The sequence below is a fragment of the Saccopteryx leptura genome, chromosome 6 (assembly GCF_036850995.1).
Source record: "Saccopteryx leptura isolate mSacLep1 chromosome 6, mSacLep1_pri_phased_curated, whole genome shotgun sequence".
Taxonomy (NCBI): domain Eukaryota; kingdom Metazoa; phylum Chordata; class Mammalia; order Chiroptera; family Emballonuridae; genus Saccopteryx; species Saccopteryx leptura.
The window spans coordinates 89370632-89395121 of record NC_089508.1 but is presented as its reverse complement, the minus strand read 5'-3'; the positions used below and the strand labels follow the sequence as shown (position 1 = coordinate 89395121).

Sequence of the window (24490 nt, the reverse complement as noted above, 5' to 3'; positions counted from 1 at the left end):
GAGTCTAGGCGACTACTGCAGCAGGGGGCCCCTCAGCTTTAGTACCCTTTCTGGCCAACACCTTCTAACAGGTGTCAATCTATAGGATTATCACCTCAAACCACCATTTTGGGAGTGCCTCGCAAGGAACCCTCTTTATGTCAATCTACTGAAATGTTTACATTAAATCACTTTTTAAGATGTTCTTATTTTCATTAATTTATATAGTTAATGTAAATAACACCAAGCCACTTCTTATCTATGTATAACTTCACACATACATACTAACTGGGCTCTGCTTGAAAGTCAGAGTCTGTTTATCACATTACAGAGTTATGGCACTAAGCCACTATATTAATTCCTATCCAATTGGCATAACTAGTTATTTTTAATATCCTTTTAATTACTTTTATATATCATCCATATTTTTATATTTCTATATATTTAATTACTACTATAACCTTATATTACTACAACATCCTGTTCTTCTTGCTTTGTTTTACAACCGGCTCCAGGCAACCTTTCAGAGAACTGTAGTTAACCTATAACTGGCTGACTCAGTTAGCCCTCCAGGTTCCTTTCCCTTGCATTCTTCTCTTCCTTCTCAGGGAAGGAGAGGCCTGACCTTCCTTCCTCAATGTCAGGGGGATCAAAAGAATTAGTACTAGTCTCAAAAAATAAAGTCAAAGAAATTTCTAAGAATTTAATTCTGAAATATGAGAAAAACATAAAAGAAAGAATAAGAATTATAGCAGATCAATTCAAGAGACCTGCTATTTGACTTATGGAGTTCCAGAAAGAAAAGAGAGAGGAAAGGAAAATTAAAAGTTTAATGAAGTAAATTTCCCAGACCTGAAAATTTGAGTGTCCTGATGAAACCTTATCATCACCACCAGCACTTCTCCCTCAGTACAGGAAACAATGACCTATACAAGTGCACATCAATGGGAAAATTGAGAAAACACATATAACAAGATCCTAATGTTGTAAGGTACCAAAAAGTTGAACATTAATATTGATATTCTGGGAAGAAAGGTCAGGCTTTTCTATCAGGCTTTCCTGTCCTGTTTCTCTTTTGGGGAGGGGAGGGAGAAGAATGTAATAGAAGTTTCTGGCTTGCAAGAACAATGGGTTATTTAGTTTTAAATCTAAAATAAAGGTTAACTGAGAAACTTCTTCTCTTTCATAAGAGGCAGAATTTACATACCGTCTTACATTGATTGTAGTTCTTCCCCCTTCCTGGAATCTTGAAAGTAAAATACCCCTAGGCTAGTGAGGGAAGATAAACCCTAAAATATTTGTAAACATCTTTGATTGTGTTACCTTGAGAGTCTTAATGTTTCTGTGTATCCCCTAAACAAATGTTGTCAGTTTGTGCCATAATGTCATGCTTATATACCCATGATCACACACACCCGTGTGTGATCATAGGTATATAAGTGGCCCCTGAACTATTTTTGGGAACTGCACAATTTGGGTCTGATGCCCTTGTGTCAGCCATATGTGGCTGGCATATTTAATAAATCTCCTCCTTTAATAAGACTCTTCAAAATTCATCTGGACTAGGTGTCTCTATGTGAACTCAATGAAATGAGGTACAGTGCCTATCAGAATCTAGGGTGCGGTACATTATAACATATGGGGGCTTGTCCGGGATCCAGTATTTCGCATCACCGGATAGAGACACCTTGAATCAGACAGACTCTCTGCTGAGCTACCCGGCCCCACTTGAATCTTGAGGAGAGGCATGCCACCGGATACTTTTCAGGGCTCCCGGTCTTCCTGTGGGGTCCGGACAGTTCTCTGGTAGACACCTCCTGGTTCCCAAAATCGACAATTAGGATAATTCGGCAGAGAAATCGGGGAGGTAGGTAAAGCAGCTCTTTTTGCTTTACTGAATTTTCTGGCTTTCCTCTGAATTCTTGCTTTCACTTTTCTGTGTGGGACTAGAAGTAGATAGTGTGGATTTGAGAGCTTTGCTGAGTTGTGACTCCAGAGATGTGGAACTCTGATGGAGTAGGTAGGGCCTTCAAAACTACTTTGCTGTTGCCCTGGCCGGTTGGCTCAGCGGTAAAGCGTCGGCCTGGCGTGTGGGGGACCTGGGTTCGATTCCTGGCCAGGGCACATGGGAGAAGTGCCCGTCTGCTTCTCCACCCCCACCCCCTCCTTCCTCTCTGTCTCTCTCTTCCCCTCCCACAGCCAAGGCTCCATTGGAGCAAAGATGGCCAGGGCGCTGGGGATGGCTTCTTGGTCTCTGCCCCAGGTGCTGGAGTGGCTCTGGTCACGGCAGAGCGATGCCCCGGAGGGGCAGAGCATCGCCCCTGGTGGGTAGAGCCTCGCCCCTGGTGGGCGTGCTGGGTGGATCCCAGTCAGGCGCATGCGGGAGTCTGTCTGACTGTCTCTCCCCGTTTCCAGCTTCAGAAAAGAAAAAAAAAAAACTACTTTGCTGTTTGTAACTAGTCTATAGTCTTTCTGTTTTGGGGTGCTGCAAAATAAATCAGATGTGGTCAGCATGTTTGCAGTATGCTCTCCAAGACTGAGACGTCGGTGGAGAGTTTCAGTTGGTCCTGCCCGGGTTTTGCTAGGTTATACTTCTGGTTATACTCTGGAAGGATGACTGGTGGGATTGGGTCCTAATTGAGGCTCTAGGGGATATCTGTTTCTCTCTGAGAGGTACTAGTGGAGACTTCATCCTGCCCAGGACTTCCAGAGCTATCTAGATGAGGCTCTCAGTAAAATGTCATTTAGTGGAAACAATTGTTTCTGGTCTGAGAGGAATGGGGATGGAATCAGTCCAGGATTAGTCTGTCTTATGCCTTCAGAGATATCAGTTTCTCTGTGAGAGGTACTAGTGGGATTGGGTCCTGCTTGAGGCTCTCGGGGATATCTGTTCATACTTTAGAAGGACACCGGTAGAGGCTGAGCTAGCCTGGATTGATTAATCTCGCCTCGGACTGCCAGAAACTTCTCTGTGTTTGCTGAGATCTCATCCTTTCTTTTCCTCACTTTTGTCTAAAATTCCTGAGTTTAAATCTAAAGTCCTTGCAGGGATGTGGCTTGTGTACACTTGAGAGGCCATGAGGGAGAGCCCTTTCCCCATCTAGGAAAGCTCACGTGTGTGTGTGTGTGTGTGTGTGTGTGTGTGTGTGTGTGTGTGTATAAGTCCTTTGTTTAATGTCTAAATGTGTCTGTTTTAAGGCCTGGCTTGGGTCTTTTGTATCAAAATTGGAAGCTTCTGACTCAAAAGCAATCTTAAGTGGTGAACTATTATTCTCTTTGTTCTCAAATTCTAGCTTTGGGGTGCCCTGTTAGATTTCTCCCCTGAAGGAAATTATTCTCTTCGGTTGGCTTCTTCCCCTTGTCTTGTGTAATAATTAATATCTCTATAGTCAAATACTCTTATTCCGGGTGCTAGCTAGTTATCTGTTCTAATCTTTCTTGTTAGTGCACTAATTCTTAGATTTTCCTGAAACAAGTTTCAGTTTTGTAATAGGTAACAGCAACAGGGACTTTTAATCTCTGGCTATTAAGAGCAGTTTGGAACATCATAACTAGGAATCCAGGCTTTCCCGATCAGTTTCCATACATTGATCAATGGCTAAATTTAACAATAAATCCACTTCAGTGGCTAAAAGCTTGCTCAATACAAAAAGAGCTGGCAAAAAAAAATAAAAATAAAAATAAAAAATAAACAAAAAAAAACAAAAAGAGCTGGCAAGCAAGCGATTTAAATGAAAGAAAAGAAAAAAAACTGAGCAAGGACAAGTGGTGTGTGGACCAAGGGGGTGGGGCTGTGGCCGAGGAGAGGCAAATGTAGGCATGGTCCCTCCCCCTCCCGCCATTCTCCGGTCTTTGCCATTGCGTTACACCCAAGTGGAAGGCAAACAGTAAACAGCAAACCAAGCACTAAGTGGTGCCCCCCCCCCGCCACTGCCTCCAGGCACATGGTTAGGCTAGGATTCAGCATGCTGGGGTGACCGGGAAAGGCAATAAAGTAAGGGTGAAGTAACTAAAAATATGGAATGGAAACTAGTTTCAAATATCCGCCTACTGACCAAAAGAAGTTTTGCCCATTTGGAAAATACAGAGTAGGAATAGTATTAAAAATTAGAACTTTGCTTTAGAAAATCTTAAAGGAAAGAAAAAAGATTTAGAAATTAACAAACCGTAGGTGTGGACCTTGCTAGTTAATTGGCAGTTTCTTAAATTAAATTGCAGCTCCAGAAGGAGTAATAAAATCATGATTGATAGAATTGTAGGGAATAGAATTATTAGAAATAAGCCCTCTGTGGGTTTGGGGATAGTGGCTTGTTGCCCTCCACTCGTGTAAAAATGAGGAAAATGTTCCAACACTCTCCCGCAGGCCAAGGGGCTGTTGGGTCCTCTACAAGTCTCTCAGTTATGTAGAATGCATGAAGTTCATAAGGGAGACCCACTGCATTAGTCATAATAGTAAAATTGTAAAAAAGGAATTTTCAAGGAATTGAGGGAAAAATTGGAAACCTAATATAGGCTAAAGCAACTCACTATTGGGAAAGTAATTTTGTAAAATTTGTATTTCAATTAGCTGCTCAAAGCAAGGCAGTTAGTTTGCAGGTAGCAGATTGATTCAAGTCCTGCTTGGGAGAAGCCTCATTATCTTGCTAAGAAGCTTGGCTGCAGGACAAACAGCAGAAAAAAAAGGTAGGCTAAAAGCAGCAGACTCCCCTTCCAGTTCTTGGAGTCTGCTTCCCCCTCAGGCATCCATCCTGCCCCTCATGATTGATTTACTAGTGTAAATTACTGTGGGTCAAAAGAAAGTTAATATCTCTTTGCCAGGTGGGTAGTTTGTACCAAGAATCCCTTAGTGTATAAAAAGTATTCTCCATGTTAAAATGTATATATTGTTTCCAAGGTTTTTTGTTAATTCTTTTATTTGCTGTTTTATAGCCCTGTGATGTTGAAATCTTAGTTTAAATATTAGAAATTGTTAATAGTGTCTTCTTATGTAATGTTTAGTTTATTATCATTTTGAAACAATATTGTTCAATGCTAAGTAATACAAGAAAAGGAGTCATATCCTGGAATTCCTGCAAATCTATTTTTATCATGCTTTTGTTAAAATTTCTTTGAATGCTAATGTACTGGATTATTCAGCAGCGAAGAGAATCTGGAATCTTAAAGGACATACCAAAACCTGTTTTTCTTTATTTAATCCAGCTAATAACACTGCTCTTGTCTTTTTCCAAAAGTTTATATAAACAGATAAGGACCCCCAAGACCTTCAGTGAGATCTTCTGAGTATGGCTTTTAAGGTCTATAATGACCAGAATAGTAACAGAAAAGACAAATAGAGCCCAAAAGAGATCAGGAAAATACCAGTTTTTGGCATACACCCTTAAAGGCTCAAGTTCCCTGAAGGGGCTTCATAGCATTCTATCAGGGCCCTGCTTCAAGAGTGGAAAGAAAGGTCATTGAGCTAAAGCCTTCCAGGTTTCTCAGCCCCACCAGGGGATGTGCCTTTGCTGTGAGAAAAGGGGACATGAGAAGGTAAGCTGTCCCCTTGCTCCATGGAGGGAGGGTTCAGTCTCTTCCAGCCCTAATCCAGCTACCTGTGACCTGATGTTGCCCAACCTGCTGGAACTTGCCACTGAAGGCTAAAAGGTGCCCAAGGCCATTGACCTCATCTCACATCACCATGAATGAGCCTAGAGTACTTCTTCCAAGTAGCAGGTAAATTGATCTCATTTTTTGTAAACATAAGGGCCATTTACTATGCCTTGCTTAATATTTGAGTTTTATTTATCCCTTGAAGATCTCTACTGTGGGTGTTGATAGTCTGATTTTTATTGCTTTATTTAATGTATAGTGTTGCCTTTATTCCTCTTGTCTCAATGCCCCCATGCCTATTTTAGGCTGGGACCTGCTCCTAATTCCAACTAGAAGCAGTGGTCATTAGGACTTGGACTCTAACTACAGAGTGTGGAATGTAACCACAACTTCAGTGCCTTATGGACTTTTCCTGAATATTTGTGACTCCTGGTCTTTGGGACATTTCTCAGACTAAAGGGAAAAATTGGGTTACATTTGTAAATAATATAAAGCAGCAATAGTGTCAACATAGACTTAGTGAAATTATGTTAACATGTTAAGAACATTTGTGACTATAAGAATTTTATTTTGAATCCTGTTACATTGGTTAGAACTTTATTTTTGTTAAATAATCTAGTAGGCTTTAGTCATTTAATTGTATTAGAACACTTGTTATAGTATTCATTAACATTAGCTATTTGAATTTTATTATTAATTGTATGTTTTTCCAGTCTGCCTCAAAATCAGAACATAATAATTCAAATGAATAGATGCCACCCAAAACCAGTGGGGTCTTGGGACCCTTATTTCCAAAGGTTTATTCAAAACCAATTAGAAAAAGATTTTGCGGCCCTGGCCGGTTAGCTCAGCGGTAGAGCATCGGCCTGGCATGCGGGGGACCCGGGTTCGATTCCCGGCCAGGGCACGTAGGAGAAGCGCCCATTTGCTTCTCCACCTCCACCCCCTCCTTCCTCTCTGTCTCTCTCTTCCCCTCCCGCAGCCAAGGCTCCATTGGAGAAAAGATGGCCCGGGCGCTGGGGATGGCTCCTTGGCCTCTGCCCCAGGCGCTAGAGTGGCTCTGGTCGCGGCACAGCGACGCCCCGGAGGGGCAGAGCATCGCCCCCTGGTGGGCAGAGCGTCGCCCCCTGGTGGGCGTGCCGGGTGGATCCCGGTCGGGCGCATGCGGGAGTCTGTCTGACTGTCTCTCCCCGTTTCCAGCTTCAGAAAAAAAAAAAATACAAAAAAAAAAAAAAAAAAAAAAAGAAAAAGATTTTGCAAATCAGGAAAGGAATAATTAGAAAAGCCAAACTTAGAATCTATTACAGAAGGCCTAACATCTGAATGTTCAGTTTATGCCCAAGTGAATACTAAGCAAAATAAGGAAATTATAGAAAAAAAAACAGAAAAAAAGGAATTTTCCCAAGTAAACATTTAAAATAGACTTTAATAAAATAATTGATAATTGTTAGGAAATTGCTATATAGAATTCTTCCCAGGTTTAGCTGGCCCATTCTAATGTTGGACTTACATTAGTATCCACAATCTCAAAGCTAATAAGAAAGAAACCCAATATTAATTAGAAGCTAATTTGAAGTTACATTGTGCCCACAGGCACCCAAAAGTTTCAGGGAAAACAAAATGCATGAATCAAATAGTAAAAGAAACATATCCACCCCTTCCCTAAGTACTTGCAGAATTTACAGGTTACACAGCAAACTGTTCAAAAGACTGTCCAAGAGGCACTTCCAACATTACCAAGAGATCCAGTACAGCAACCAAGGAATGACTCTCACGTGGACAGGTCCACACACCGTGATCCTGACAAGTCCCACTGCTGCTAAGGTAGAAAAATGGTGTGCTCTACTCCAACCACAAACCGGATGCAGGTTGGTCTACATATGGTGAATGTATGAAGAAACTCACTAAGGACTCCCTTTTTAATCAGACTTTGGGAAAAGGGAAACTAGAATAAAAAGAAAGTCAACTTAATCGTTACTAAAGGTTAAAGGTAAAATTGTTACTAAAGGTTAAAGGTAAAATCTATTTTGTCAGATATAAGTATTGCTATCCCAGCCTTTTTTTATTTTCATTTGCATGAAATACTTTTTTCTATCCCTTCACTTTTAGTCTGTGTGCATCTTTTGTTTTGAGGTGTGTCTCTTGTAGACAGCATATGTACAGGTCCTGTTTTCTTATCCATTCAGCTACCCTATGTCTTTTGATTGGAGCATTTAATCCATTTACATTTAAGGTTATTATTGATATGTAGTTGTTTATTGCCATTTTATTCCTTAAATGTACAATCCTCTTTTTCTCAAAAAGTTTTTTATTTTGCTCTTTTTATAGCAGGCCCCTTGACATTTCTTGCAGTACTGGTTTCGTTGTAATAAATTCCTTGAGGGTTTTTTTGGGTTGTCTTTTTTTTTGTCTGGGAAACTTTTTATTTCTCCTTCAATTTTAAATGATAGCCTTGCTGGATAAAGAAGTCTTGGATGTAGGTTCTTACTTTGCATCACTTTAAATATTTCTTGCCAATCCCTTCTGGCCTCATGTGTTTCTGCTAAGCAGTTGGATGTCATCCTTATCGGGGCTCCTCTGTGGGTAATTAACTGCTTTTCTCTTGCAGGTTTTAGTATTCTTTGTCTCTTAACTTTGACACTTTAACTATGATGTGTCTTGCTGTAGTCCTCCTCATTCTCTCTTTTTTTTTTTTTTTTTTAATTTTTTTTTTTATTATTTATTCATTTTAGAGAGGAGAGAGAGAGAGTCAGAGAGAGAGAGAGGAGAGACAGGGGGGAGGAGCTGGAAGCATCAACTCCCATATGTGCCTTGACCAGGTAAGCCCAGGGTTTCGAATGGGCGACCTCAGCATTTCCAGGTCAACGCTTTATCCACTGCGCCACTACAGGTCAGGCTCATTCTCTTTTTATATATAATCATACCACTCACAAGAAAGATGGATTTAGATCTCCTGGCCCTTAAATCAATGTTATTATCACTATACCATATAAACTTTTTGCAACTTATATAAAACTAATTGGTCTTTATAACAATTTACTTTTAGTGAAATAAAGGACAGGATGAATAAATGAGACTATATCAAACTAAAAAGCTTTTGCACATCAAAAGACAGCATGAACAAAATAAAAAGACAACCCACACAATGGGAGTATGTATTCCCCAATATGTCTGATAAGGGGTTAATAACCAAAATTTATAAAGAACTTTTAAAACCAGGAAGGTAAACAATCCAATTAAAAAATGGGCAAAAAACTGAATAGACATTTCTCCAGAGAGGACATACAGATGGCCAATAGGCATATGAAAAAATGTTTAACGTCACTAATTATCAGAGAAATGCAAATTAAAACTACAATGAGATACCACCTCACACCTATCAGACTGGTGCTCATCAACAAAACAAGACACAATAAGTGCTGGAGAGAGTGTGGAGAAAAGGCAACCCTCCTGCACTGCTGGTGGGAATGCAGACTTATACAGCCACTGTGGAGAACTGTATGGGGTTTCCTCAAAAAATTAAAAATTGAACTGCCTTTTGACCCAGCTATCCCACTTTTAGGAATATAACCTAAGAATACCAAATCACTGATTCAAAAGGAGAAATGCACCTCCATGTTTAGTGCAGCATTGTTTACAATAGCCAAGGTCTGGAAACAGCCCAAGTGTCCATCAGTGGATGAATGGATTAAAACGCAGTGGTACAAATACACAATAGAATACTACACAGCTATGAGTAAGAAGGAAATCTTACCTTTTGTGACAGTATGGATGGACCTGGAGATTATTATACTAAGTGAAATAAGCAAGGCAGAGAAAGAAAAATATCATATGATTTCACATGTATGTGGAATCTAATGAACAAAGTGAACTGAGGAACAGAATGGAGGCAAAAGTGGGGTCACAGAGATCAGAGGGACAGCAGTCAGAGGGAAGAGGGATGAGGGGATGGGATCAGAGAAGGGATCCCATATACATAACACTATATACATAACACGGGATATAGATAACAGGACAATCCTGGCTGAATGGCTCGCTTGGCTGGAACATTGTCTTGCAATGCAGAAGTGGCTAGTTCAGTCCTTGGCCGGGGAACATACAGAAACTGATCGATAACAGGACAGCAAATCCTAGGGGGAAGCGAGTTAGGAGGAGGGGGTAAAGGGGGTATAAAAAGGCACACAGGGGTGGGGGGTGAGGGAGTTATATTCAGTGAGACACTTGAATCCATGTAAACACAATAAATTTAAAATTAATAATTTTTTTTAAAAGGATGAAGGCATGTTAGCCAACGTTTAATAATGAGCCATTACAAAATAACAGTTTGATACGTATACATTGAGCACCTAGAATGTATAAGACATTCTGCTAATTTTTGTTCAGGATATTCCCCACTTACTGATAAACAAGAACTGAGAGTTTATTTACCCATGATCAGCTAGTAGACGTTAGAACTGGGATCTGAACGTAGCGAAGTTCCAGAATTCATGTGTTTAACCATTATACCACACTAACATTTTTAGACTCTACCCTGCCTGCTTACCTGAATTGAACTTCAACCTGAGCCCTTGGCTTTCAGCTCCTTGAAGATCTTCAACTAACATGAATTTTCCTTCTCTTCTTTGGAATATGCACATCTTTAAGAACTAGCATTCATCAGGCCATACCCTTGGTAAAGGTATTAATCCAGGAGGCTTAAAAGCAGAGGCAAAGATGGAGACACTTGAGCTAGTGATGCATTGAGGAGAAAACTTTCAGGAAATAGGAGAAGCAAGATAGGGTAGAAGAAAAACCTAAACAAAGATGTAATTTTAGCTTCAAGTCTTGCCTCAAACCTGACCCCACAGGAAGCTCTAAAATATGACAGACATAAAATTAAGGCAAGAGGTCCAGGTTCTTGTATCTGTATCAGACAGTCATTGGCTGTGGGCCACCCTTGAGGGAAAAACATAACCTCTTAATCATCGCCATCGAGGAAGCCCTCTCCAGCTAGAGAAGGCTTTCCAGAGAAGAGTGCACTGTGAGTTCTCAGCACATGACCAGCAACTGAGGGATGCCTACACCTCCCAGTAAAGGATACTGTGTTTATGCCTAACTACTTAACCTTTGGATATCCTTTCTTTCACCTGGGAAGTACATTTGCCTAACCTTGGTTTCCTAATGTAGTTGCTAGCTGTCTGTTGGCCTAACTTAGCCAGAACAGTGCTGAATTCTGGATCTAAGTATATCACCTTCCCTTTTCCTATCATCATTATCCCGTGTGGGTCTCATTTTTAGTAGTTGTGCTATAAGGACAGATAGCCCTGGTTTGAGTTTTTTTATTTTTTTAATGAATGGATACCCAGTAATTACCACACTGCCAACCTCATGTAAAAACACTCCCAGAATAAGTGCTGTTTTGCTCATTGCTTTTCTCATTGTCACCTATAAAAGTACTGAAAATCTCACTTATTTTTTGAAATTTTATATCCTGCCTGAACAGGCAGTAGTGCAATGGATAGAGCGTCAGTCTGGGATGCAAAGGACCCAGGTTGAAACCCTAAGGTTGCCAGCCTGAGTGTGGGTTCATCCGGCTTGAGTGCAGGGTCACCAGTTCGAGTTAAATTGAGCACAGGCTTGCTGGCTTGCGCATAGGATTGCTGGTTTGAGCGTGGCATCATAGACATGACCCCATGGTCATTGGCTTGAACTCAAAGATCACTGGCTTGAAGCCCAAGGTTGCTGGCTTGAGCCCAAGATCGCTGGCTTGAGCACAAACTCACCAGCTTGAGCATGGGTTTGCCAGCTTGAGCGTGGGATCACCAGTTTGAGCATGGGATCATCAGTTTGAGCATGGGATCATAGACATAACCCCATGGTTGCTGGCTTGAGCCCAAAGGTTGCTGGCTTGAAGCCTAAAGTTGATGGCTTGAGCCCAAGGTCACTGGCTTGAGCAACAGGTTACTTGCTCTGCTGTAGTCCCTCCCCACCCTGTCAAGGCACATAAGAGAAAGCAATCAACAAACAACTAAGGTGCCACAGCAAAGAACTGATGCTTTTCATCTCTCTCCCTTCCTGTCTGTCTGTCCCTGAATGTCCCTCTCTCTGTCTCTCTCACTTAAAAAAAAATTATATCCTTGTGTACAGGGATACACAGTAAATTTATAAAGATATAATTCCAAACACCAGTTTTGTGCTACTACTGGAGAGCTGACATTTTCTAATCGTGGGGCATCCCAGTGCCTCCAGAAATCCTGTATGAATAGGTAAGGCTGTCAGGCCTCAACGCGAGCATTCACGTTTCCTTCATATTCCCTTCTGCTTATCCTTAAAACCACCACTTTTCTCTTCCCCTATATTCTTCCCCTAAATCCAACTTTTACCTGGTTTCTGAATCATAATTCTAATTAAGAGCTAGCTCAACTGCTCCTGGAGGTGACATCTCTGTGATTTGAATCACTTTCTGGAGATTAACTGAAGCCAGTTTGCAAATGTGAAGAGGAAAAGCAGGCTTGTGTGTAGAATACAGGTACAGGGGCAGAAACAGCAAGAAATGACATGCTAAATCAAAGTATTGCTAAAAATAGCAACAACTCCGTCCTGTGGAGTCCCTTTTCATCCCACCGGAAGTGAGTCTCTGTCCAATTACATGGCTTTATCACCGTGAGAAGAAGGGATGAAGAAGGCTCAGCTTAGTCTACGCCAACTTCCCATAGCCAGTACCTTGAGGGATTTGAAGAGAGTTTGTGTCAAGGACATGATACATGAGACAGTACCTTGGATTTGGCTATAAGCAAAGGTGCTTCTAGGGTGAGTGTGGTCCTGGCCACATTGGAGGAGATGAGGGAGAGGGGTGTAGGGCCCTATCTATATAAACAATTTGATTTTTAAATATATTATAAAATTTGTGGGCCCAAGTGAAGTATAATGAGTTATCAAAGAAAAATTAGAATTATGGATAGAGAAAAGATACACGTTTTGTTTTTTGTCTAATCAGAACGCATGAAGATTCTGTATAATGTCCAGGCACCATCTCTTCCTGTTAAATCTAGAAACTATTTCTTCATGTTCTTTTGTTCTTTATTATCCAATGTATCATTCCTGGATAATTTTGTATCTGTCACCATAAGAAAAAGGTAGTACATGTCATGGCTTTTCAAAACCTGTCTGAACTGCAACATAGATCTTGCCCCTGCAGCTTCCAATGCCATTTACTCACTGCTGATATTTCATGACTCATGACACTGAATCATCTCCTATCTGCCTGTGAATACCAGTTTACAGTGACTCTCTCAAAGGTTACTTTGACTCAAAAAAGTTTACTTTGTTACTGTACATTGTTGATAATGACCACAAACACAAGTCTTACTTAACACTGTTGTCTCTTTGGGCTGCTAGAACAAAATACCACAGACAGGCATCTTATAACAACAGAAATTTACATCTCACATTTTTGGAAGCTAGATGTCACCATGGTCAGGTAGGGCCCTCTTCTGGGTTTGCTGACTACTCATAGTATCTTCAGATGACAGAAAAAGCTAGGGAGTTGTGAGGTATCTCTTTTATTAAAGCATTAATCCCATTTAGGAAGGCTGCATGACCTAATCCCCTCCCAAAGGCCCCACTTTCTAACACCATCACATTGGGCATTAGGATTCTTACATATGAATTTGGAGGGCAGGGGAAGGACACTCATTCAGACCACAGCACCCAGAGTCTGCAGGAAAGTGAGAATGATCATTCATTTTGTGGTCATGAGGAATTTGGCATTTGGAATTTTAGAGTGTAAACATAAAACAACACATCTTCCAATCATATCTTCTCCTGAACTCTTTAGGCTATAATCACTGCATTCCTAGGGTCTGACCTCTTTCATAACTGACCACACAACATTTCTCCCTTCCATACATTGCCACCAGCCAGGAGGCTAGGCAAGGGACCCATGGCCAGAGTGAAAGAGCGGTCCTGTTTATGCAATTAATGACTATCCTGCATCTTGCTTAGGTTAAGACCAACCCAAGAGAATATACCTATCACCCATCAACAGAGCCAAGAAAGGATATTGATCGGACATGCCCCACTGGTACTGCAGAACGATGGTCTCACAAGTCCTTAGAGGAGACAGGAGGAGCCACCGCATAGTTCCATGTGGTGTGGAGCCTACAAAGGAGTGTGGTAACCATCCTGGGTACCAGCAGTTGGGGGTTCACAAGAACAGGAACATGTGCTGCTATCCCTGCCACCATCAAGTGCTATGGACCAGGAGTAGCAGTAGGAACCTGAATGGGTGAAAGCCTCCCACATATATGCTCAAGTCTAAAGACTAGTAGTGACCACTGGTGACCCAGAGTCCTAAATTATCCTGCATACAGGATGTGTTTGAGTCACTCAAAATCAACATGTCAGCACTGTTCTGGTGACCTACTGTCATGTGATCCTACAAAAAAATACCACACCATCCAGGAGAAGCCATTCACTTACCAGGCCACCCTCCTGGAACCAGGGTCTGGCTTCAGGTCCTTAAGGATGACCTCACAGGTGCAACTCCCAGAACTCTTTGGGGACAGCTAGTTGGGGGAAATGAGACTCAAGCCCACAGGGGCCAGTCTAAGTTTAGGGTACCTAGCTCAGATGGCACTGTTTGTCCTAGGCAGTCCCAGGCACTAGAGGGTGACTTTCTACATAAAAGACAGTTCAAAGTCTAATCCCTGAGAGGATAGGCTCAGGGCAGGGGCCTTGTTCACAGTTCAGCAAAGATTGCAAGAATTCTACAAACCCTACATATGCAAATAATAGCCAATGTGCCTAAAACTGAACCCCATGCTAACAGTACTGCACTCTGTACCATAGTACAACCAGAAAGATGCTATCAGAATGCTAATTGCCCTCTATGGGTAGTGAGCCCAGCAACATCACCACCAGATAGAGTTGCCAATTCACTGAGCCTACTATGAGTCATTTGATCGCATATAACCCTCACAAAATCCCTATAAAATAAGCACTATTGTTATTTTGTTTCACAAATAAGGAACTTGAAGTTCTGAGAACCAAGAGTCATTATCCGTCATCACGATTGTTTGTAAGTGGCAGACTTTAATTTTTCTCTCAGGTCTATCTGGTTCCCAAGAACTGGTTCTTTTCTCCTACAGCATACCACATGAGATTAGTTGGTAATCTGAGTATAGATTATTTCATAATGTCACCTATCACCTACATTTCAATCTTTAAAGCGGGGCCCATAATAACTCTATTAGATGCACAAAGCTTAGAAAAGTCCAGAACAACTTTTTTTAGAAACACTAGTGCTAGAAACTGTTCATTTAATGATTAAGGAGGAAAAGGAGGAATTTCAAGGTGAAATAAATTCAGAAATGCGGAATATGTTTTCTGCTTCTTAGAGATTCACAAGGCATGTTAATATTAAAGATTGTGAGATGTGCAAAAAAGAAATAGACTTAACTCTGTTAACCCAGCATCTCTGTTAACCCAGCATCTCTGTTTATAGTCTTTGAAACACCAATTTACAAAAAACTGCCACAGTAACAGAAGCTCCAAGATCCTTGGGTTCACCTGATGTCCAGGTTCCAACCCAGATTAATCAAATCAATCTCTCTAAAAAAAACCTGGGATTATACTTATGGTATTTTTTTTAAGCTCCTCAAAGTGACTCTAATGAGTGGCACTTCCTGCCCAACAACACTGTTCTTAAGAAGTCATTGCCAGAACAGAAGAGTCAGAGATATAAAGGGAAATGTTGAATCAGAGAAGTCTGAGAAGCTACTAGAGTCAACACACTTAGGTGGTTGCCTGCCTGCAAGAACAGAAAGGATAAAGGAAACTAGGAAATGAGTGAGGAAAGTATTATAAAAGCCAGGTCAGAGTAAGCCAAACCGTTCCTTCCCTCCAGTCTCCCATTTATGTGTGTCCCTGACTCTTAAGTATGTTACAGTCTAGGAGGGTGAAGCAGAGAAAAACCTAAAGTGAAGATCAAGTCACACAGCAAATCCTTATAGCCCTTTTCTCAGAATCCCTCCTGTACCCATGCATGTCTAACTATTGATACATCATTTCTGATTGATTTAAATTCAGAGGAAATAGACTGAGGTATCCACTCAAATCCTCTATTTACTGGACCCCATAGCTTCCCCTTGCCTTGAGTAGATGCAAACCCTCTCTACTGAAATTATTCTTTCATCAACTTTCATTTTTTGTGTGTGTGTGGCAGAGACAGAGAGTCAGAGAGAAGGGCAGACAGGAAGGGAGAGAGACGAGAAACATCAATTCTTTGTTGCCGCTCCCTAGCTGTTCATTGATTGATCTCTCATATGTGCCTTGACCAGGGGGCTACAACAGATTGAGTGACCCCTTGCTCGAGCCAGCGACCTTGGGCTCAAACTGGTGAGTTTTGCTCAAACCAGATGAGCCCGCACTCAAGCTAGCAACCTTGGGGTCTCGAACCTGGGTCCTCCACATCCCAGTCCTACGCTCCATCCACTGCGCCACTGCCTGGTCAGGCTCATCAATTTTCTTGTTCTTTTTTTTTTGTATTGATATTTTTCCGAAGCTGGAAACCTGGAAACGGGGAGGCAGTCACACAGACTCCCGCATGCGCCCAACTGGGATCCACCCGGCATGCCCACCAGGGGGCAATGCTCTGCCCATCTTGGGGTGTCGCTCTGCCGCAATCAGAGCCATTTTAGTGCCTGAGGCAGAGGCCACAGAGCCCGGGCAAACTCTGCTCCAGTGGAGCCTTGGCTGTAGGAGGGGAAGAGAGAGACAGAGAGGAAGGAGAGGGGGAGGGGTGGAGAGGCAGATGGGCGCCTCTCCTGTGTGCCCTGGCCAGGAATCGAACCCGGGACTTCCGCACGCCAGGCCAATGCTCTACCTCTGAGCAAACCGGCCAGGGCCTATTTTCTTGTTCTTAAGAGTGAAAAAGCAGAAGAGGTGCTGAGTGAGAATGAGAGTCTGTCTGAACCCATTCATTCTACATCAGTTGAGCACCCAATATGAACACTATTGTACTGTCTGGACCAAATTTGGAAAAATGGCTCTCTCTTTTTCTTTTTTTTTTGGGGGGGGTTTTTTTTTTTTTTTTTTTTGTATTTTTCTGAAGCTGGAAACGGGGAGGCAGTCAGACAGGCTCCCGCACACGCCGGACCGGGATCCACCCCGCATGCCCACCAGGGGGCGATGCTCTGCCCATCCGGGGCGTTGCTCTGTTGCGACCAGAGCCACTCTAGCGCCTGGGGCAGAGGCCAAGGAGCCATCCCCAGCGCCTGGGCAAACTTTTGCTCCAATGGAGCCTTGGCTGCAGGAGGGGAAGAGAGAGACAGAGAAGAGGGAGAGGGGGAGGGGTGGAGAGGCAGATGGGCGCCTCTCCTGTGTGCCCTGGCCGGGAATCGAACCTGGGACTTCTGCACGCCAGGCCGACGCTCTACCACTGAGCCAACCGGCCAGGGCCTCTCTCTCATTTTCTACTCATCACTCTCTTTATCCACCTTCCCCCCAACCCCCTATGCCAGACTCTGACTACAGGACCAATATCTTCTTACCTGGCATTGCATAAGCAATCAGTGTTAGCTGACTGAATTTCTAAAAGTATTTAGAGAAATAACAGAGAGGACTTAAAAGAAGAGGAAATGGAGAATAGAAGCAAGAGAGAAAAAAAAGGAGCAAAGGGGAAAAAAGAGAAAATAGAGGTGGAATAAGAAGCAAAGCATAGAGGCAGGTACTAAAAGGATAGAGAAGTATCAAGAAAAAGAGAGCGATCTTTGCCCCAACACAAGTTCTGTCTTGATCTGCAGACCATATCACCTTACCAGCAGAACCCTAGATCCCCAAATCTAGGTCCTATATTCAGATTCAGGAAAATAAACCTATTCCAAGTGGTGTTTCAGATGCAGTCAGAGATGCAATTACTTCAATCTGCAGATGCAGCAGAGAAGTGCTGTGTGGAACATCCAGAAGGTTTATTACCCAGGGTGAGTAGCAGGGAAGGACAGGGGTAAAGGATGCATTAAATTCTCATAGTCACACCCAAAGGCAAACAGACCAGGGAACAGGCTAATGACTAGGACCACAGGAGGGCCTAGAGCAGTTCCTCACTAATCTCTTTCCAGGACATGAGATAGGATCTGAGAGAGGAAGAACTTGGAGAATCGAGATATTATTAACCCATTCTGCCGCTTCTAATCTCAGGAACAAAATGCAAGTTAGGGGAACCCCCAGGCAATGACAAACTCTGTTTTCTTGGGGGAATTATAAAAATTGGCCAGCTTCTCTCCCCAGAATCTCTTTTTTGCAGAATACCTAAGAGGAGGAAAACGGCATGAGAAAGAGAAAGTGTAAAGAGGAAGAGGAGAAGGTGAATCAAAAGAAGAGGATAAGTTGCTTCATTATCCAGATGTCACCTGGACCTTCATGTCCTTACAGGATATAATAATGAACTTTTCAAAAATGAAAGTTAAGTAATTGCAGTGAGGAGTGACTTGGCCTGGTTTGGATAACTTGCAAAATGTCAAATCAAAAGGACGGGAGCTTTTGTGACATTTGCCTCCCTGGAGCTCACAGGCAACGACGGGGCCCTTACAGACAGCTCTGACTGTCTCAAGCTCCTCGTGGATGAATGTGTACTGGTTAATGCAGGTGTGGTTGTGCTGCTTCATCTTGTGTGCCATCAAGGCATTGCACTCTCGGGCCATCAGGTCAAGCCTGGGATAGTCTTTGTTGTCCTGAGACAGAGCCTCAGCTCTGAGCATCTTGTTTCCTCCGACTTCATCTTCATTGAGGATGGTCTCCTCTGGCCAGCCGGGTTGCACCACTCCTTTGTGGCTAAGCAGCAGGGCGTCTGTTGTTCGGGTGCCCTCTCCCTCCTTAGTGGCCTCTGCCTTGTCCTGTGAATCCCTGGACCAAAATTCATCCAGCGATTGATCGTTCTCTTCCAGGACTGCCGTGGCCATCTGAAGCCCCAACCCCAGACCCATCCCCAGGCCCAGCAACAGCAGCAACAGCATGAAAAAGATTTGCACCAGAGTCAGCTTCATGTTGCCTGGAGGGAGAAGGGGAAAGGAAGGATTGATTTTTTGAGATGAAACTGGGCTCCAGTAGAGACCCTGGACTCCTTTGAACCCTCGCAGCATAACTTTTGGGGTCTCCTCTCCTTTCCCTATATTACCCTCCCCCATCAAGGCACCTCCTGTCACTCCCCACCACATTCTCTATTGCTGTGCAATAATGTGTGGATCCTGCAGAGCAGGAAGAACCAGAGGAAGCAGTTCTGAAATTGGTCCACATGTGGGGAAGGTTACATTAACTGACTCTTAAGCAGAAATTAGTCCCAAGTAACCTGAGAAACTGGTTGGGAAGACAAATAAGTACAGTGTCACACTTCCCTTGAGAGAAGTTTTTGTGATAGCCCTATTCTCAATAAAGGGCCAAAATTACCATAGGATACCACCTCTCTTATTTTTATCCCAAACTTATTTTTGCTCATTTAAGTCATTATTACTCTTTTGGTTACCCACTCTTCCCCAAAAAAGATTAAAGGGAACAGAAAAAGTACTATAGTCCGCTCTTGCTCCTAAGCCGAGGCAATGCAGGGAGGTAGGAGGTGAGGGAAAGGGGAGATGCTCAACTCCACATCTCACCCTGCTGAAATTACCTTGTCACCCCAGATCCCTTCTACTACTAAAGCTCTCTTAGCACTTGCATATTTTCTACTGATTAGTCTTGTGATTTTAGGGAGAATTGGAATAAGAATGAAACCTAAGAAAACAAAACAACTGACTTGCTGGGGTTCCTCTACTGATCAAGATGCTAATGAGACTTGAAGTGGGGGGGCGGATGTCTTTTTCCTTCTGGGCCAATCTCAGCCCCTTTCAAAGAGAACTTCCCTAGCAGGAAAAATTGCTCTAGACTATTGAATAGGTAGGACAATTATATCATACAGTATTTGAAAATCGTACTGTGATTATTTAAGAGAATATTTTTGTTCTTAAAAAATGAACCCTGAAATATTAAGGGACAAAGGGGCATGTTGTATACAAACTATTCTCAAACTCCAAATGATTCAAAATATAGATAATATGTATGTGTGTACATGTGTGTTTAGAAAGCAAATGATTTAAAAAAAAGTGGGGAAAAGTTTTTTACATAATGTATCTGAATTAAAAGTATCCAGGAATTTCTTGTATTATAATTATAACTTTAAAGTTGAAATTGTTTCAAAAAAAAATTTTTTTTTAAAGAGAAAGAATAGTCCATGATGCTCCCTGAGGCACCCAACACCACTGTGACTTACCTACACACTTAAGTAGCTTCAAAAACTTTTGTTTCCTCTTGTTTAACAAGTTCTTCTCTCCCAGGTTTCCTTCTCTCTGAGAAGTGTCCTGAATGTTGGTATTCAGAAAAATGATTATCACCTTGTGGTGCATGGGCTCTTAAACCCAGACTTATTCCTAAACACATCCCCTCCCACTCCTCCACCCAGCATTGAATAAACACACTCAGCCAGCCAATTCTCCTTCTTGCTCCCACAAACACTTTGAAGTAAGGCTATTTAGACATTGAGACAGGCCCAGACATTCAAGACAGGAAATGTCTCAAGCCTGCGAAGCTGAAGCTGCCGTTTGATTATGTAAATAAAGTGCTCCACTTCTGAGTTACACCCAGTTTTCTGAGATTCATAGCACACTAATCTTGCCCATGAGTTTCAAACCAAGTCATTTCCTTATATTCTCCATATGTTCTTCCTTTAACCTCTAGCTGTAGTTTTGGAATATCAAGATCTTTGGGCCTTATTTGGGTCATCTCATCAAAATGGCTATTTTGCTTTTCACAGTTTACAGCAGTTGAACATTTGGAGTATTTGAGTCGTCATGAATTTTTACACATTTTTCCCATGAAGCCTCTCCAAAGAGAAGCCTTTCCATTCTCCACTCTCACTTTCCAGCCCTTAGCCAACAACCACATTCCCATAAGAATACCCTGATTTTTCAAACCTAATAATTTAGCTCCAGATAAGGGAATATCCAAAGCGATACCATCTCTATCCGTCTCTGTGGCCTGGGTGGGCAAAACCAGGAAGGTTACAACGAGATAATATTTCTAAAAGCACTCTGGAAATCATTAAAGCACCATACAAACCCTCTCTAGACATAAACAAGCCCCTTATAGGAAGATGTTTTACTTTGCATTTCAAGCAGGAGTTTTCAAATGCTGATCTGGAAGCCTCTTTGGTAATCTGCAAAGTCTGCCAAGCTGATCTTTTACAATCAGTGCTGATATTGATCATTTACAACAATAATAATCACAACAACTATCAATACTGAGTAGTCGCTTCATGCAAGGCATTATTTCATTTTGCCTTCATAATTTGCTTGTGCTATTTCTCTTTGGCGCCAATTTTGCCCATTCATTCTGCTGAGGTCTATTTGCAAAATGAAGAGGGAATAAGGAATCCTCTACCGAACCCAGCAGCTGCCTAGAGTTATCAGGGATCACATATTCAACTACACTCATCACCTGCCTCTTTATAATTGTGACAGTTTTGTTCTTGTTAGGGACTGTTTGAAAGTAAGCCTTGATTAAATATAAGTAAAGATCTATGTGTGTGGTCCAAGTATAACCTTTAGACTGTGCAGGTTTTTATTTTTGATTTTTCCTCTTATGGCTACAGTTTCCTCATTTTCCAAATTTGAACACTACCTCTCAGTGATGGTGTGAATATTATATAAGATGCTGCATGTAAAAGGATAAAGGTATTAGTTAGTGTTGTTATTGTTACTGCTATTACCAAGCAAATACCAACATACCCACATTACTCTATCAATGTCATTTTTCTATTTAGAAATAACTCATACTAAGGACTGCAGCTACCAGTATTGCTCACTGTTTCTAGAATAAATCAAACAACATCCTAGAATCTCAGAGTGAGATTAAGGCTGAAAAAGACTGACATTTTATTTTACAAATAAAGAAAGTAACTCAAAGAGGTTAATGTCTCAGATGCTATAGACAAGTAATGGCAATTTTAATAGTAGAACTACTGACTTCTAATTAAGCAAAATTTATGATGATAAATTATAGGTAGATAATAGGTATATCGAGATAAAACAAATGCTCTGATTAAAAAACTGACAATGAATCCATTTAAGACTTAGATTCTAAGCATAAACACTATTTCTCATTGTATATTCATCTAAACTATAAACTTCCACTTGCAGTCAAGATGGAATAACAGCAACTAGAATTTGCCTGAAACTCCTATAAAAATGAACAAATTAGCCCTGCTTGGTTGGCTTAGTGGATAGAGCATTGGCTCAGCAAGCAGATGTCCCAGGTTCAATGCCCAGTCAGGGCACACATGAGAAGTAACCATCTGCTTCTCTCCCCTTTTCTCTTCCCCATCTTTCCCTCTTCTTCTCCCACAGCCAGTGGTTCCATTGGTTCCAGCGTTGCCAGCCCCAGGGCTGAGGATAGTTTGGTTAGTTTGAGCATCAGTCCCAGACAGGGGTTTGCCAGGTGGATCCCGGTTGGGGCACATGTGGGAGTCTGTCTCTCTAGCTCTCCTCTTGTCACTTAAAAGAAAAAGAAAAACAATTTTAAAGAAAAAATTATATGATACAACAGAGTTTCAAAACAAACAATGAAGGACAGTGATCACCAAGAGATGGGAAACAAACAAGATAGGCTTACTCCCTGGAGTTTCCAGGGCACGTGGCAAGAGGAGGGGAGCCCAGGCAGATGCTACCTGTCTCCCTAAGCTGAGGAGATAGGCTGGGACTCCAAGGATGACAATGTAATTAGAGTTCACAGGACAGAGCACAAGCAGGAACAAGACGGCAGAGGAAGAACTCCAGAGATCTCCAATGGAGTGATATCATTAAACATTTATCAGAAAACTCACATAAAATAAAATAAAAACCAAACAAACAGATAATACCAAACACTGACAAAGATGCAGAGAAACTGGATCGCTCATACATTACTATTGGGAATGTAAAATGGTATAGTCATCCTTGAAAATAATGTGGCAGATTCTTAAAATACTAAATACACACTTACAGATTTACAAGCCAGCAATCACACTCCTGGGTATTTTCCCCAGAGAAACAAAAATATATTTCCACACAAAACCTTGTACACAGATATTTTTATTTTTATTTTTATTTATTTATTTATTTTTTACAGAGACAGAGAGTGAGTCAGAGAGAGGGATAGACAGGGACAGACAGACAGGAACGGAGAGAGATGAGAAGCATCAATCATTAGTTTTTCATTGCGCGTTGCAACACCTTAGTTGTTCATTGATTGCTTTCTCATATGTGCCTTGACCGCGGGCCTTCAGAAGACGGAATAACCCCTTGCTGGAGCCAGCGACCTTGGGTTCAAGCTGGTGGGCTTTTGCTCAAACCAGATGAGCCTGCGTTCAAGCTGGCGACCTCGGGGTCTTGAACCTGGGTCCTCAGCATCCCAGTCCGATGCTCTATCCACTGCGCCACCGCCTGGTCAGGCTTGTACACAGATCTTAACAGCAGTTTATTTGCATCAGCCAAAAACTGGAAACAGCCTAAATATCCTTCCATACGAGAAGAGCTAAACAAACAGTGGTACTGATATACCATGGAATATTACTCAGCAATAAAGAGGAATAAACTATTGACACCCACAACAACCTGGATGGATTCCAAAGGCATTACTCTGAATGAAAAAAAAATCAAATGGTCATATACTATATGTAATTACATGACATGGAGAACATAGTGGTTGCTAGGACTTACGATGGTGGGGACAGGGATATAGATGTGACTGTCAAGAGGCACCACAAAGAAGATTTTTGTGATGATGAAAAGAGTTCTGTATCTTGACTGAAGTGGTGGTTACATGAATACACACATGAAATAAAATGATATAGAACTACATATACACACACGTTATTCTTGTTTCAATTTCTTAGTTTGATATTATAGGAGTTAGGTAAGATGTAATCACTATGAGAAACTGGGTGAAGAATACATGGGACCTCTGTGTAGTATCTTTGAAACTTTCTCTGAATCAATAATTATTTCAAAATAAAAAGTTTTGTAAGTTTTAATAACCATTACAGGAGTTCTGCCTAATAGCACAGCAAAACACTCAAGACCTTCGATAAGACTGTTATTGACATTTTGGTGTGTATCTTTGCAGTTTTCTCCCACACCACCCAGCCCTGTGTCAATGTTAAGTTCAACAGATCTACCAAAACTACAAGTTAATATGTCAAACGGCAGTTGAATAGAATGAATATAGGAGTCTGGAGTTCAGAAGAATCTGAGCTGCAGATACAAATTTTGGAAACATCAGGGTATGAAAGTCATGAGACAAAATGAAAGTGTCAAGAGAAGGCTGGTTTTTTTACTTTGTTTTATTTTTATAAGTGGAAAAATAATGGCTTGTTTATTGATAATCAAGATCAAATAGAGAGGAAAAACTGATAAGACAAGAGAGAACTGTTGGAGCAATGCTTTTAAGTGTTCAGACTCTAAAGATGGATTGCCTTGGTTTATGTGTGTAAATGTGTTATTTTATCTATGAATTACAGTTCAGGATAGTAAAGAGGACATGCAACATGTTTGCTGTAAAAGGTTGGATTTGGTATACATCACTAGTTTAAAAGAATTAGCAGTGGTCAGGGGTCTTGCTACACTGTGCAGCCAGGAATTTTCCTTCATTTTATAATTGCAGCTACTTCTGCCTGGTTACAGTTGACTGGCTATCAGCCCCAGCTCAGCCTTATGGCTCTCCAGTTATGAAGAGTTGCTTGTCGGGAGCCCATCCAACCTTGCTGTCTGACACAGTCGCAGCAGGAAAGACGCATTTGCACAGCATTTGCTTTTTGGGTTGTATCTGGGCATTTCCTTTGGCAATTCTTTCCTTATTAGGGTTATGTGCATTCACTATTGGG

General features: G+C 41.7%; 2 protein-coding genes across 3 annotated transcripts in view; both read right to left on the bottom strand.

Moving 5' to 3' along the window:
- Positions 1 to 24490, bottom strand: part of RNASE6 (ribonuclease A family member 6) — a 476573-nt gene that overhangs the window by 189730 nt on the left and 262353 nt on the right. The window lies entirely within an intron of this gene.
- RNASE10 (ribonuclease A family member 10 (inactive)) lies at positions 16850 to 19934 on the bottom strand. The gene is made up of 2 exons (XM_066343731.1): positions 19847 to 19934; positions 16850 to 18595 (listed from the first exon to the last, which is right to left on the bottom strand). The coding sequence occupies exon 2, from the start codon at positions 18588 to 18590 to the stop codon at positions 17943 to 17945; it is 648 nt and encodes a 215-aa protein (XP_066199828.1). The 5' UTR covers positions 18591 to 18595; positions 19847 to 19934; the 3' UTR covers positions 16850 to 17942.

Excerpts from the sequence above, each read along its gene's own strand:
- RNASE10 (XM_066343731.1), bottom strand. The coding sequence starts at position 18,590 with ATGAAGCTGACTCTGGTGCAAATCTTTTTCATGCTGTTGCTGCTGTTG.